This window comes from Elgaria multicarinata, chromosome 3 (genome assembly GCF_023053635.1).
Source record: "Elgaria multicarinata webbii isolate HBS135686 ecotype San Diego chromosome 3, rElgMul1.1.pri, whole genome shotgun sequence".
NCBI lineage: Eukaryota > Metazoa > Chordata > Lepidosauria > Squamata > Anguidae > Elgaria > Elgaria multicarinata.
Window position 1 is genome coordinate 151,458,615 of NC_086173.1, and position 11,819 is coordinate 151,470,433.

The 11,819-nt window shown below is 48.0% G+C and overlaps 1 protein-coding gene across 1 annotated transcript in view; it reads left to right on the top strand.

Annotated features, from left to right (window-relative positions):
- Positions 1–11,601, top strand: part of LOC134396035 (regulator of G-protein signaling 19-like) — a 31,116-nt gene extending 19,515 nt beyond the window's left edge. Inside the window, exons 5-7 of the mRNA XM_063122362.1 lie at positions 5,435–5,496; positions 8,872–9,038; positions 11,103–11,601. Of these exons, the coding sequence (XP_062978432.1) occupies positions 5,435–5,496; positions 8,872–9,038; positions 11,103–11,294 (421 nt within the window). The 3' untranslated portion in view covers positions 11,295–11,601. The remainder of the gene's footprint in view (positions 1–5,434; positions 5,497–8,871; positions 9,039–11,102) is intronic.
- The last annotated feature ends 218 nt before the right edge of the window (positions 11,602–11,819 follow it).

An 11,819-nucleotide genomic window follows, 5' to 3' on the forward strand; every position in this document is an offset into this window, starting at 1 on the left:
AACAAACAGCCGAAGCGTTGTCATAAAGACAACCCCCAAAGAGTGCTCATGTGCCTTCTATGACTGTGAATGGTCCACTGAGTGGATAAATCACCTGCAGCATGAGGTAGAACCATCTGAGAGGGGTGTGCGTGTGTGTGTGTGTGTGTGTGTGAGAGAGAGAGAGAGAGAGAGAGCACTGTTTTTAATCATAGAATCATAGAATAGCAGAGTTGGAAGGGGCCTACAAGGCCATCGAGTCCAACCCCCTGCTCAATGCAGGAATCTAACCTAAAGCATCCCTGACAGATGCTTGTCCAGCTGCCTCTTGAAGGCCTCTAGTGTGGGAGAGCCCACAACCTCCCTAGGTAACTGATTCCACCGTCGCACTGCTCTAACAGTCAGGAAGTTTTTCCTGATGTCCAGCTGGAATCTGGCTTCCTTTAACTTGAGTCCATTATTCCGTGTCCTGCACTCTGGGAGGATCGAGAAGAGATCCTGGCCCTCCTCTGTGTGACAATCTTTTAAGTATTTGAAGAGTGCTATCATGTCTTCCCTCAATCTTCTCTTCTCCAGGCTAAACATGCCCAGTTCTTTCAGTCTCTCTTCATAGGGCTTTGTTTCTAGACCTCTGATCATCCTGGTTGCCCTCTTCTGAACACGCTCCAGCTTGTCTGCATCCTTCTTGAATTGTGGAGCCCAGAACTGGACGCAATACTCCAGATGAGGCCTAACCAGGGCCGAATAGAGAGGAACCAGTACCTCACGTGATTTGGAAGCTATACTTCTATTAATGCAGCCCAAAATAGCATTTGCCTTTCTTGCAGCCATATTGCTGCAATCATCATCATCATCATCCCCGGATCGAGGCAGGGAACAACAAAATTCAAAACATGATAAAATACATAAAACTGACTAAAACATATAAAAAATATTAAAATAACAGTCAGACATCTTAAAATTCGACTGGGTAGGCCTGCCGGAAGAGATCAGTCTTTATAGCTTTCTTAAACGCTAAAAGACTGTTAAGTTGACGAGTCTCCTCCGGCAGGCCATTCCACAGTCTGGGAGCAGCAGAAGAAAAGGTCCTCTGGGTAACAGTTGTCAATCTAGTTTTTGCTGGCTGAAGTAAATTCTTCCCAGAAGACCTGAGTGTGTGGGGTGGATGGTACGGGAGAAAGCGATCCCGCAAGTAACCTGGACCCTAACCATGAAGGCCTTTAAAGGTAATAACCAACACTTTATACTTCGCCCGGAAACTAATTCGCAGCCAGTGTAATGATTTTAAAGCTGGTGTAATATGGTCACCCTTAGATGTACCGGTGGCCATCCTGGCTGTCATATTTTTCACTATTTTTGCAGTCAGAGTGGGCAAAGAGAGATGTAAGTTGGTTAGGAGGGAGGACTTGGATGTGGCTTTGAAGGGGAGGGGTCATAGCACAGTGGTACAGCAGCCCCTTTGCACGTAAAAGGTCGCAGGTTCAATTCCTGGCATCTCCAGCTAAGGCCGGAAAAGACCCCAAAATGGATTAGTGGTCTGATTCAGTCTAAGGGATCCTGCTGTGTTAGGGCTTTTTCACCAAGAAAAAGGATATTGATTTGCATGAAGTGTGTGTGTGTGTGTGTGTGTGTGTGTGTGTGTGTGTGTGTATGGGTTGTTGGAGGAATCCATGCAGGATGGGTGTAATGAAGTTTCCTGAACTTTCATCAGCTTGGTCCCCCAGATTTCGGCTCACTTACCCATGAGGCGGCTCAATTCGTTATGAATAGAGTCAGGTCAGGTTGCAGATTTTCGGGTTTCTTTTTCTTTCCCCCCCTTAAATTGTCATTTATTCAAGTTGCAGCTTTTAGAAGAAGAAGTAGAAACTGAGAAGAGTTCCTGGACTTCAGGAAAAAGCCCTCAGCTTGGCTTGCAAATGCATGCAAAGCCGGGGACTCTGGGGAAATCCAGCCAGCCTAAAAAGGGCAGGATTTCCCTGTGACAGCCATCCCGTGTGTGCGCGCACGCACAAATGTAAACATAATTGTTATAATTTAAACAGCAACACAATACATCTCTACCCCGAAAACGTTCGTTATTGGGCGGATTAGAAATCTATCTCTTCTTTTGTCCTCCCCTTTGGTGATGAATTTGCTCTCTCTTCTTTTCTTTTTCCGTTTTTTTTGGGTGAAGTGTAAGTGGCCACCCAAATGGTGATCCATCAATAGAAAAGAGAATCTAACAGCAGCCGCTGGCTCGGATTGGAACAGTTCCTGTAGCCTGGCAGAATATACCACTGGATAAATAATAGTGACAGGCCGTAAATTTGCAGTTTGGACTAAGGCACGAGTTAGAGAGGCTCAGGAACTGGAGGGGAGTTTTGTTTGGAACTTCAGATGGATCGTTGAGGAGCTGAACGTAGAGATCTCTCTTGCTAAGCTGCAGGACAACAAACATGGGATGCTACACAATCCCAGGGCAAAAAGGAGCAGAGAGGATAATGGGAAATGTGTTTTTCTTGGTGAGGGTGACCTCTTTGGAATTGTTTTGATCCTTTCTCTAATAAGTGGTTTAGCACTTTGTAATTTGGAAGCAAGAGCAAATAAACGAATAAAAAATGGAAACCTGTTTAGGCTGAGGAAATTCTAGCCTGGATTTGTAAGAATTTGGAGGCATTGTTATCTTCATGTAAATAAATGCTTCTTGGAAGTGGGCCAGTGGCTTTGGGTAAAGAGGCAAATGTTGTATTTTTGTGTTGCAGCAAGTGAGGATCTGAATGGACAGGTCCAGTGTCAAGGGTCGGCATGGTGGGGCACCTGCCAATGTCCCACCACCCCAGTAGGGGGCGCACTCACAAGAGCCCCCGGACCTGCTCTTCTCCTTCTCTTTCCCAACCTGCTTATTCACTTGCCTCTCGCTCTGGCCCAGACGATGATGGTAGTGAGATGGAGGACCAGTAGTGAGAGCCAGTGTGGTGTACTGGCTAGAGTGTTGGACTGGAAGTCAGGAGATCTGGGTTCTAGTCCCCACTCGGCCATGGAAATTCACTGGGTGATTTTGGGCCAGTCACAGACTCTTAGCCCAACCTACCTCGTAGGGTTGTTGTTGTTGTTGGGAGGATAAAGTGGAGAGGAGGAGGATTACGTATGCCGCCTTGGGTTCCTTGGCGGAAAAAAGGCAGGATATAAATGCAATCAATCAGTCAGTAGATGCCGCTGGCTGACAAGCAAGCAAGTGGTAGCAATGATGGGAAAGAGCACAAGGAGCAAGAGGAGCTGGTGACAATGGCAGTGAGAAGGTGGACTCACTGAAGGAGGAGCCCCATTGAGGTTTCTAAGTGCATGAGAAGAGCCCTGCGGGACCAGACACAGGGTCCATCTAGTCCAGCACTCTGTTCACACAGTGGCCAACCAGCCATCAGCCAGAGACCAACAAAGCAGGACATGGTGCAACAGCACGCTCCCACCCATGTTCCCCAGCAACGAGTGCACACAGGCTTACTGCCTTAGATACTGGAGGTAGCACAGAACCATCAGGGCTAGTAGCCATTGATAGCCTTCTCCTCCTCCAGGAATTTATCCACCCCCGCCCCTTTTAAAGCCATCCAAACTGGTGGCCATCGCCACATCTTGTGGTAGTGAGTTCCATAGTTTAACTCTACACTGTGTGAAGAAGTCCTTCCTTCGATCTGTCCTGAGTCTCCCACCAATCAGCTTCATGGGGCGACCCCATGGGGTTCTAGCAGTAGGAGAGAGGGAGAAAAATGTCTCTACCCAAGGAGCCCACACTCCAAATGGAAATCGCAAAGAGGGATAGTTGTTGGGGTGTGTGTGTTTTATCTAGAGTGGTGGGCAGGGACATGGGTTGGTGTTGGAAAAATACATTTGTAATAAACCAACAATGGATCTCATTGTACGTTGTAAATTTTTAATCTTCCTCGTTCCCTTGCCCATTTGCCCTCTTTTTCCAGGAAGAGCTCTAAGACCATTTAGTTCTGGTCTGGAGCCAGGCTTTCTTTGCGGGTGGTGGTGGGAGGGGGGGTGTTGATGTTGTGAATTCGCTATTTGATTACTGAGAATGGGACCAGTGCTACGGTTGACCACTTAGAGTCCGAGATTTGACAGAAGAAGAATGTTAATGTTCCTTTAATGGCTGCAGATGATCTCCTGAATGGGTGATTGATTGATCGACCTGCAGGAGTTGGGCTTGAGACAAGTGCTTGGCAGGTTGATGTGTGTGTGTGTGTGTGTGTGTGTGTGTGTGTGTGTGTGTGTGATCCAAGCTGCGTCTGCACTTGAAATGGACAGAGAGAGGACAACAAAGAATCCTGTGAGTTGGACAAAGGCCCAACATTTTGGGGCGCTGGTTATCTCTCTGGGGCTCTGATGCAGCATAGTACTAGTAGGCCTCTCTTCTCAGACCAGAGCCTGCTGCGGTTTGCCTGCCTTGATGCTCTGCTTGTATATTTTGTTAATAAAGCAAACCTACAAAGGCTCCACAAGTCTCTGGTGCTGTCTGGTCCAAGGGCAGCCATCCAGATGTGACTGCAGTGGCCATGCTGAAAGGGAATGAAGAGGGTTGCAGTCCAACACATCTGGAGGGCACCAGGTCAGGGGAAGGCTGTCCTACGGAATCCGAACTCAGGAGAGCCGCCCCTGGAATTTCTCACTGCTTGGGGAAGTGGGGAGGCTATAAGAGTGTTACTTTATGGGTTGGCAGAGTTCAAGCTTGCAGCATATGGCTTTGCTTTTGCTTAGAACCCAAAGGTTCACCAGCTGGAGCCTGGTGCAAAAGACAAGCACTTAGAGTGAGAGGATTCTGACACAGGCATTCTTTTGAGGGGGACCAGAAGTGTTTGGAGCTCACAGTACTTCCACACCCAAATCCATTCCTGGTTAATACATTTGCACACTACCACCACATTCTCCATTTGAGCAGTATATATTAGGGCAGGGGAGGGTCAGTGTGCAAAGCCCCAAACAATTCAGGATCCTGGTATTTAAAGGAGCACTTTTTCCAATACTGACTACCCCAGGATTTAAGGTTGCCTTGGGAGGCTTTGTTTGAGGTGCCCTTGAGGAATGTGGTCCACGGGCCTGCCACAAGTGGAGGGCCTTTTTGGTGGTGGCACCCCGACTGTGGAACTCCTTTCAGGTCGAGTTTTGACTGTTCTGCCTGCTATTGTCATTTAGACACCAGTTAAAGGCACATTTAACACCTGGTCTTGGGGACATATATTGTCCCCAAGGTCAGCTGGTCACCTGGTCTTGGGGTCACCTGGTCTTGGGGACATATATATTACAATAATGTCTAAATTGTATTCTATACACATAAATTAACATACGCAAATTTTATGCAAATCACTGCTCTCTTTTTGAGGGATGGGTAAGTGGCCCACCCTAATGGAAGGTCAGGCATCGCTCTTTGGGCAAAGGGCCCTGCATCTGTTTTCAGTTCCTTTTTTCTCTCTTTCAGGCCAACTCCTAAGGAGGCCCAAGAATGGGCTGAATCTCTGGAAAAGTTATTGCTTCACCCATGTAAGTGTGTCTGTGGCTAGTGTCTTCTTATTTATTTATTTATTTATTTATTTTGGTATTTATTTATTTATTTATTTATTACATTTTTATACCGCCCAATAGCCGAAGCTCTCTGGGCGGTTCACAAAAATTAAAACCACAATAAAACACCCAACAGGTTAAAAACACAATTACGAAATACAGTATAAAAAGCGCAACCAGGATAAAACCACACAGCAAAATTGATATAAGATTAAAATACAGAGTTAAAACAGTAAAATTTAAATTTAAGTTAAAATTAAGTGTTAAAATACTGAGTGAATAAAAAGGTCTTCAGCTGGCGACGAAAGCAGTACAGTGTAGGCGCCAGGCGGTACAATATCTTTCTTCCGAGCAGTGGTTTAGTGATACGATACGAAACCACAAACCCACCTAAATGCTCTCTAATCGAAACTTATGCCCCTATCGAAGAAAAGTAAGGCATAAAGATCTATATAAACAAATAGGTTCTTTACAAGATGTCACTGTCGCATTCTCTCCATATTGTGAGCGTTCCAAGTATGGAATCGACAGACTAGGCTTTCAAGAGGCTGAAATTCATCACCTACTGAAAAATGGACGTGTGTGTTTAGAAATCAGCCATAAGAACATCTAGAAGTGCCCCGCTGGATCAGACCAAGGGTCCATCTAGTCCAGCGGTCTGTTCACACAGTGGCCAACCAGCCATCGGATAATGAATGAGAGACGAGCTCTGGTGCTGCTGGAAATGGTTAAAATCTTTAATAGTTCTTATTCATATGCAAAATGCTCGATGTTTCAGATTGGTTGTCATCCTTCCTCAGGAGCTACAATTAATGAAACTTATGCAGTTTAAAATATATTTGAAAAAACAAACAGACAAAACATATTTGAAAAATACGTTGAGCATTTTGTCGAAGCGTCGAGCATTTTGCATATGAATAAGAATTCTTAAAGATTTTAACCATTTTCAGCAGCACCAGAGCTCGTCTCTCATTCAGTGGTGCTTCTTTTCCCTGCCAACTATTTTTCATTTATTTATTTATTTATTTATTTATTCCATTTTTATACCGCCCAATAGCTGAAGCTCTCTGGGCGGTTCACAAAAATTAAAACCATAATAAAACAACCAACAGATTAAAAACACAAATACAAAATACAGTATACACATTCAACCAGCACGTTCAACCAGCCAACTACACGTTCAACCAGGAATGAACAAGCAGAACATGGTGCAACAGCACCCTCCCGCCCATGTTCCCCAGCAACTGATGCACACTGGCTTATTGCCTCGAATACTAGAGATACCATATTTCTTCGATTCTAAGACGCCATCGATTCTAAGGCGCAACCCATTTTTAGAGATGTTAATTTGGGGGGAAAAGGGCATCTTAGAATCATAGTTTGTTTCCTGTCAAAAGCTGCCCCACCGCCCTCCCTGCACAAACGCAGGACGAAGCAAGAGCCCTTCTGCCACCCTCCTGCTTCCTCCCCGCTGAGCCCAGGGTCGCGGCAGGAAGGAGCTGCAGGGGCTGCGGGCAGGAGGGGGCCGGCCGAGGGGCAGCCTGAAAGGTTCGGGGGTCCTGAGCACAGAGGGGGAGACGAACCCTGAAAGGCCTCCAGCTGCTCTCCGCTGCATCCAGGGCGGGAAACGCCAGAGTTTGGTTTCGCGCCTAAGAAGGGAGGGAGAAGGGGCGGGGAAGATGCAAATGGCTCCGTTTCCTTTACGTAGTAGTATTACTAATAATAATTATAATAACAACGAGGGGGAGGAGGAGGAGGAGGCTGCTGTGGCCTGGGGGCTGCGGCGGCGGCGGCGTGGGCCATCCGTGAAGCGCCTCAGCTTCTCCCTCAGAACCGCGCTGCTTTCTGCAGGCCCGGGAGCAGGGTGCGCTGTGCGGCCTTGTCCGCCGCCTCCTCCGGCTGCTGCTCTCTCGCCTGCCTGCCTCTCTCCGGGGCCCGGCGGGGGGAGGCAGGGAAGCGAGGCGAGGCGAAGGGGCCGGGCTGAGCCGCTCGTCGTAGGCCGCTGTGGCGTCTGTGGCGGCGGCGGCGGCGGCGGCGCAGCCCCCTTGTTGCCTGCCCGGCTCCGTGGCGGCCTCCTCCTCCTCCTCGTTGTCGCCCTCCTCATCAGCCGGGCTGGGCCTTGGAGCTCTCCGGCAGGCAGGATCGGAGCCCAGCCCCGGCGCGGCTGCGACATGTCCGGCAAGATCGAGAAAGCAGGTGGGTGGACGCCGCGGGGGGAAAGGTCGCTGGGCCAGGGAAGGGGGCAGAGGGAGGCCTCCTCCTCCTCCTCAGTGGGGCTTTACTTGGGGGTCGGGGAGGGAGAAGTGTGGAGCCTGGCGGGCGGTTGGAGAAGGGGGTGCAAAATGGTGGGGGAGCCCCCCCATTCCTCCCCACAGGCTTTGCTCTTCATCCCATTCATCAGCCCCACATTCAAAGAAGGGCCTCCCGGAACAGCCTGGCTCCCGCCCCATAGGAGAGTAAGCAATTTTCTTCTTTTAAAGAGAGCCCCATTGAACTTAGGGGAGGGCTCCTCCTGCCCCATGGAATACTGCTGCCCTGTCCCATATAGATCTATCTAACTTTGTACCGTATTTCTTCGTTTCTAAGACGCCATCAATTCTAAGACGCAGTCCATTTTTAGAGATGTTCATTTAGGGGGAAAAGTGCGTCTTAGAATCGAAGAAATACGGTAGCACACAACCATCAGAGCTTTTGCCTTCTCCAGGAAAGTATCCAACCCCCTTTTAAAGCCATCCAAATTGGAGGCCATCCCTACATCTTGTAGTAGTGAGTTCCATAATTTAACTATGACTTCCTTTTATTTGTCCTGGATCTCCGACCAATCAGTTTCATGGGATGACCCTGGGTTCTAGTATTTTGAGAGAGGGGGAAAAATGTCTCCCTATATAGCTACATGAAACATTTAATCTGCAATCCTACACACGCTTACCCGGAATTAAGCTCCACTTAATTCCGGGTAAGTTTCTTCTGAAAGCAGTTGGATGGGTCACTGCGTGTGGATATTGTCTGCTATGGATTATTCACACCATGGAGGAGGGTTCCATTCGCGTATGTCCTTACTTGGCTTGCATTCCCCTCTTTCTTTTCATGCGTCCAGTCCTTGTTTTTGTAGAGAAATACTTAGAAAAATCCCCATGGCTTCCCTTCCCTCCCACACCTTCCTTGCCAAAACATCCCATATTGGTTGAGAATCCAAAGCAGGAAAAAAAAGTGTGTGCAGTAATTTGTGTAACTCATTCCAAGAATATAACTTGGATTCTTTTTTGAGACTGGGAATTTTGGGACGCGTACACCTCTTACAGTAAAATGGAAGGAGCTCAGTAGAATCTTTTGTTGTGTTCATGTCATCTTTAGATGGCCGATCTGCCTTTCGCTCTTTCTTGGAGTCAGAATTCAGCGAAGAGAACCTGGACTTTTGGTTGGCATGCGAAGAATACCGGAAGCTCCGGGGCTGCGACAAACTCCAAGACAACGCCAGGAAAATCTATGACCAATACGTCACCATCCAGGCTCCCAATGAGGTAGGGAAATTCTGAGGATGCTCCCTAAAATCCCTTCCCCTGAATTTCTTCTTAAGCGGTCTTGTTTGTGAGGTGGGACCGGCGCAACAAGAATTCTCCGTTGCTCGGTTTTTGATTTTGTACTGGGCGTGAGCAAATTTCGTTCTGGGCGTGTGGAATTTGCCACAGCTTTCAGTTCCTTTGTGTCTTTCGCTCCCTGTTACCCATGTGCACATGCGCATTGACCAAACTGCAATTAAAGCCATCTCAATGGCCAAACTGCAGATAAAGCCACCTCTTCTTGTGTGAAGACTTTATCAGTTTTCAGAAGCAGATGGGCACCGATCTAAACACTGCACAAAACAAATCTTGATGCGATCACGTGTATGATCCCTCATGATGCCTTTCGGGGGCATCAAGGCCCATGTGTTCTTTGGTAAAGCAGGGAGAACAGAATGATGCAGCAAAGCACATGTACTTCTGCTTCAGTCCTGAAATAAGTGTTAGAAATTCTCCCAGTTAAACAGGAATCCAGGGGAAGTGAAAAGCAGATTAGAAAATAAAGGGACAAGTAAGAGGAAATGTTTGCATTCCGAGGAAACCCCTTGTCCCACTTCTGTGCTGAACTTACGGATCCGAAGCAAGAAGCCTCCATAGTGTACGTGGGCAAGGGGTACCATCTTTCCCCTTGATGACAGAGTGCTGGACTAGATGGACCCTTGGTCTGATCCAGCAGGGCTCTTCTTAGGTTCTTATGTACTCAGCCGACATCAATAGGGTGCTTATGTCTGGCTGAGTCCAAAAGCCCCCAGCCTCACTTAGAATAGAGATTGCAGGGAACATGTTTTTGTGAACCGCCCAGAGAGCTTCGGCTATTGGGCGGTATAAAAATGTAATAAATAAATAAATAAATAAATGTTCCTCTCTATTCAGCCCTGGTTAGGCCTCATCTAGAGTATTGCGTCCAGTTCTGGGCTCCACAATTCAAGAAGGAGGCAGACAAGCTGGAGCGTGTTCAGAGGAGGGCAACCAGGATGATCAGGGGTCTGGAAACAAAGCCCTATGAAGAGAGACTGAAAGAACTGGGCATGTTTAGCCTGGAGAAGAGAAGATTGAGGGGAGACATGAGAGCACTCTTCAAATACTTAAAAGGTTGTCACACAGAGGAGGGCCAGGATCTCTTCTCGATCCTCCCAGAGTGCAGGACACGGAATAACAGGCTCAAGTTAAAGGAAGCCAGATTCCGGCTGGACATCAGGAAAAACTTCCTGACTGTTAGAGCAGTGCGACGGTGGAATCAGTTACCTAGGGAGGTTGTGGGCTCTCCCACACTAGAGGCCTTCAAGAGACAGCTGGACAACCATCTGTCAGGGATGCTTTAAGGTGGATTCCTGCATTGAGCAGGGGGTTGGACTCGATGGCCTTGTAGGCCCCTTCCAACTCTGCTATTCTATGATTCTATGATTCTAAGTGGGTGGTTGTCTGGCAGTTCACCTCCCCGCTTGAAGCTATGGCAGGAGGGAGACAGTAATTGAGAGTGGAAAATGATGTGACACCGACCTTGTTGCCAACGCTGTATGAGCACATCCATTTCTTTAGTCCTACCGTGGCCTCTGTGGTCAAACAGGTTTTGCAGGTTGTATTTTTAAGAGCTACAAATACCAGCCAAACCTGTTTAGCAGATACAATAGAGCAATCAGTCTATACACTACTTGCTACAATGCCTCTTGCATAATCTACCACATATCTTCAGCTGAAGTGGTGGACTGACTGGAGGTCATCCAGCCAGCTCAAGCCTGCATTCTGCTGGTTGTCCACCCCTGCGCTATATGGTAATTGACCTATGGGTTGATCTGGACTTAAGTGTCATTGACTGTCTCCCTGCTGTTGCAGCCCTTAGCAACTTTGTGTGTTCTTGGCCATGCTTCTAGGTCCTGACCTGCAGGCATCTGCTTTCAGAGCTCTGATACTTTTTTGCTGCTACACAACTAAGATTTATCACCGTGTGCCAGGCGCTGTACAGATCGCAGTAGCAATTCACTTCCTGCCACGTCTGTGATTGCTTGTGCACATCTCCTCTTGCAGGTGAACCTCGATTCCCAGACCAGAGATGTCACCAACCGGAATATTTTGCTCCCCACCCGCTCGTGCTTCGAACAGGCCCAGAGACGTATCTTTGGTCTAATGGAGAAGGACTCGTACCCCAGGTTTCTCCGTTCCCTCGTTTACCTAGCCTTGGCACAGCCTAACGGACAGCACATCAATGGCCCCCTGTAAAACTGCCCTATTAGGCCTTTGTTCTATTGTGGGGTCGACCTAGGCGAAGAGACACCCTTCTTTGGACTGGAATTCCCCGGTTGGGCCGCTTCGGATGTGCACAGCCAAGAAGAAGCGGGAGAGAGGGATTGATCTGGTCCTCCGAGGCTAACGACCAGCGCTGACAAGATGGTGGACTTGTCTCACACACACACACAAATAATTTTTTTGTGGATACAGTAGATCACGGAAAGTTGGAGCTTTGCCCATTTGGCTTGGGCATGTGTTTTGTGGACTGGTGTGAAAAAATATTAGAATTCTAGAATCACCGATGGAGCTGTGCTTGTTTTGTGCTTCCATGATCGCGTCGGAAGGTATGAGGCTGCCTTATCCCAGAACAGTTCAGGCTTGGTGCCACTGTGGGGCATCCCTGGGCAGTGGCCAGGGTCACCACTGGGCCCACCTTTAAAAAAAAAAAGTATTCTGGTGAACAGCACTGGGTGGCAGCTGTTTTAAAACTCTCATTGTGTCCCTGAGATAGTGGTG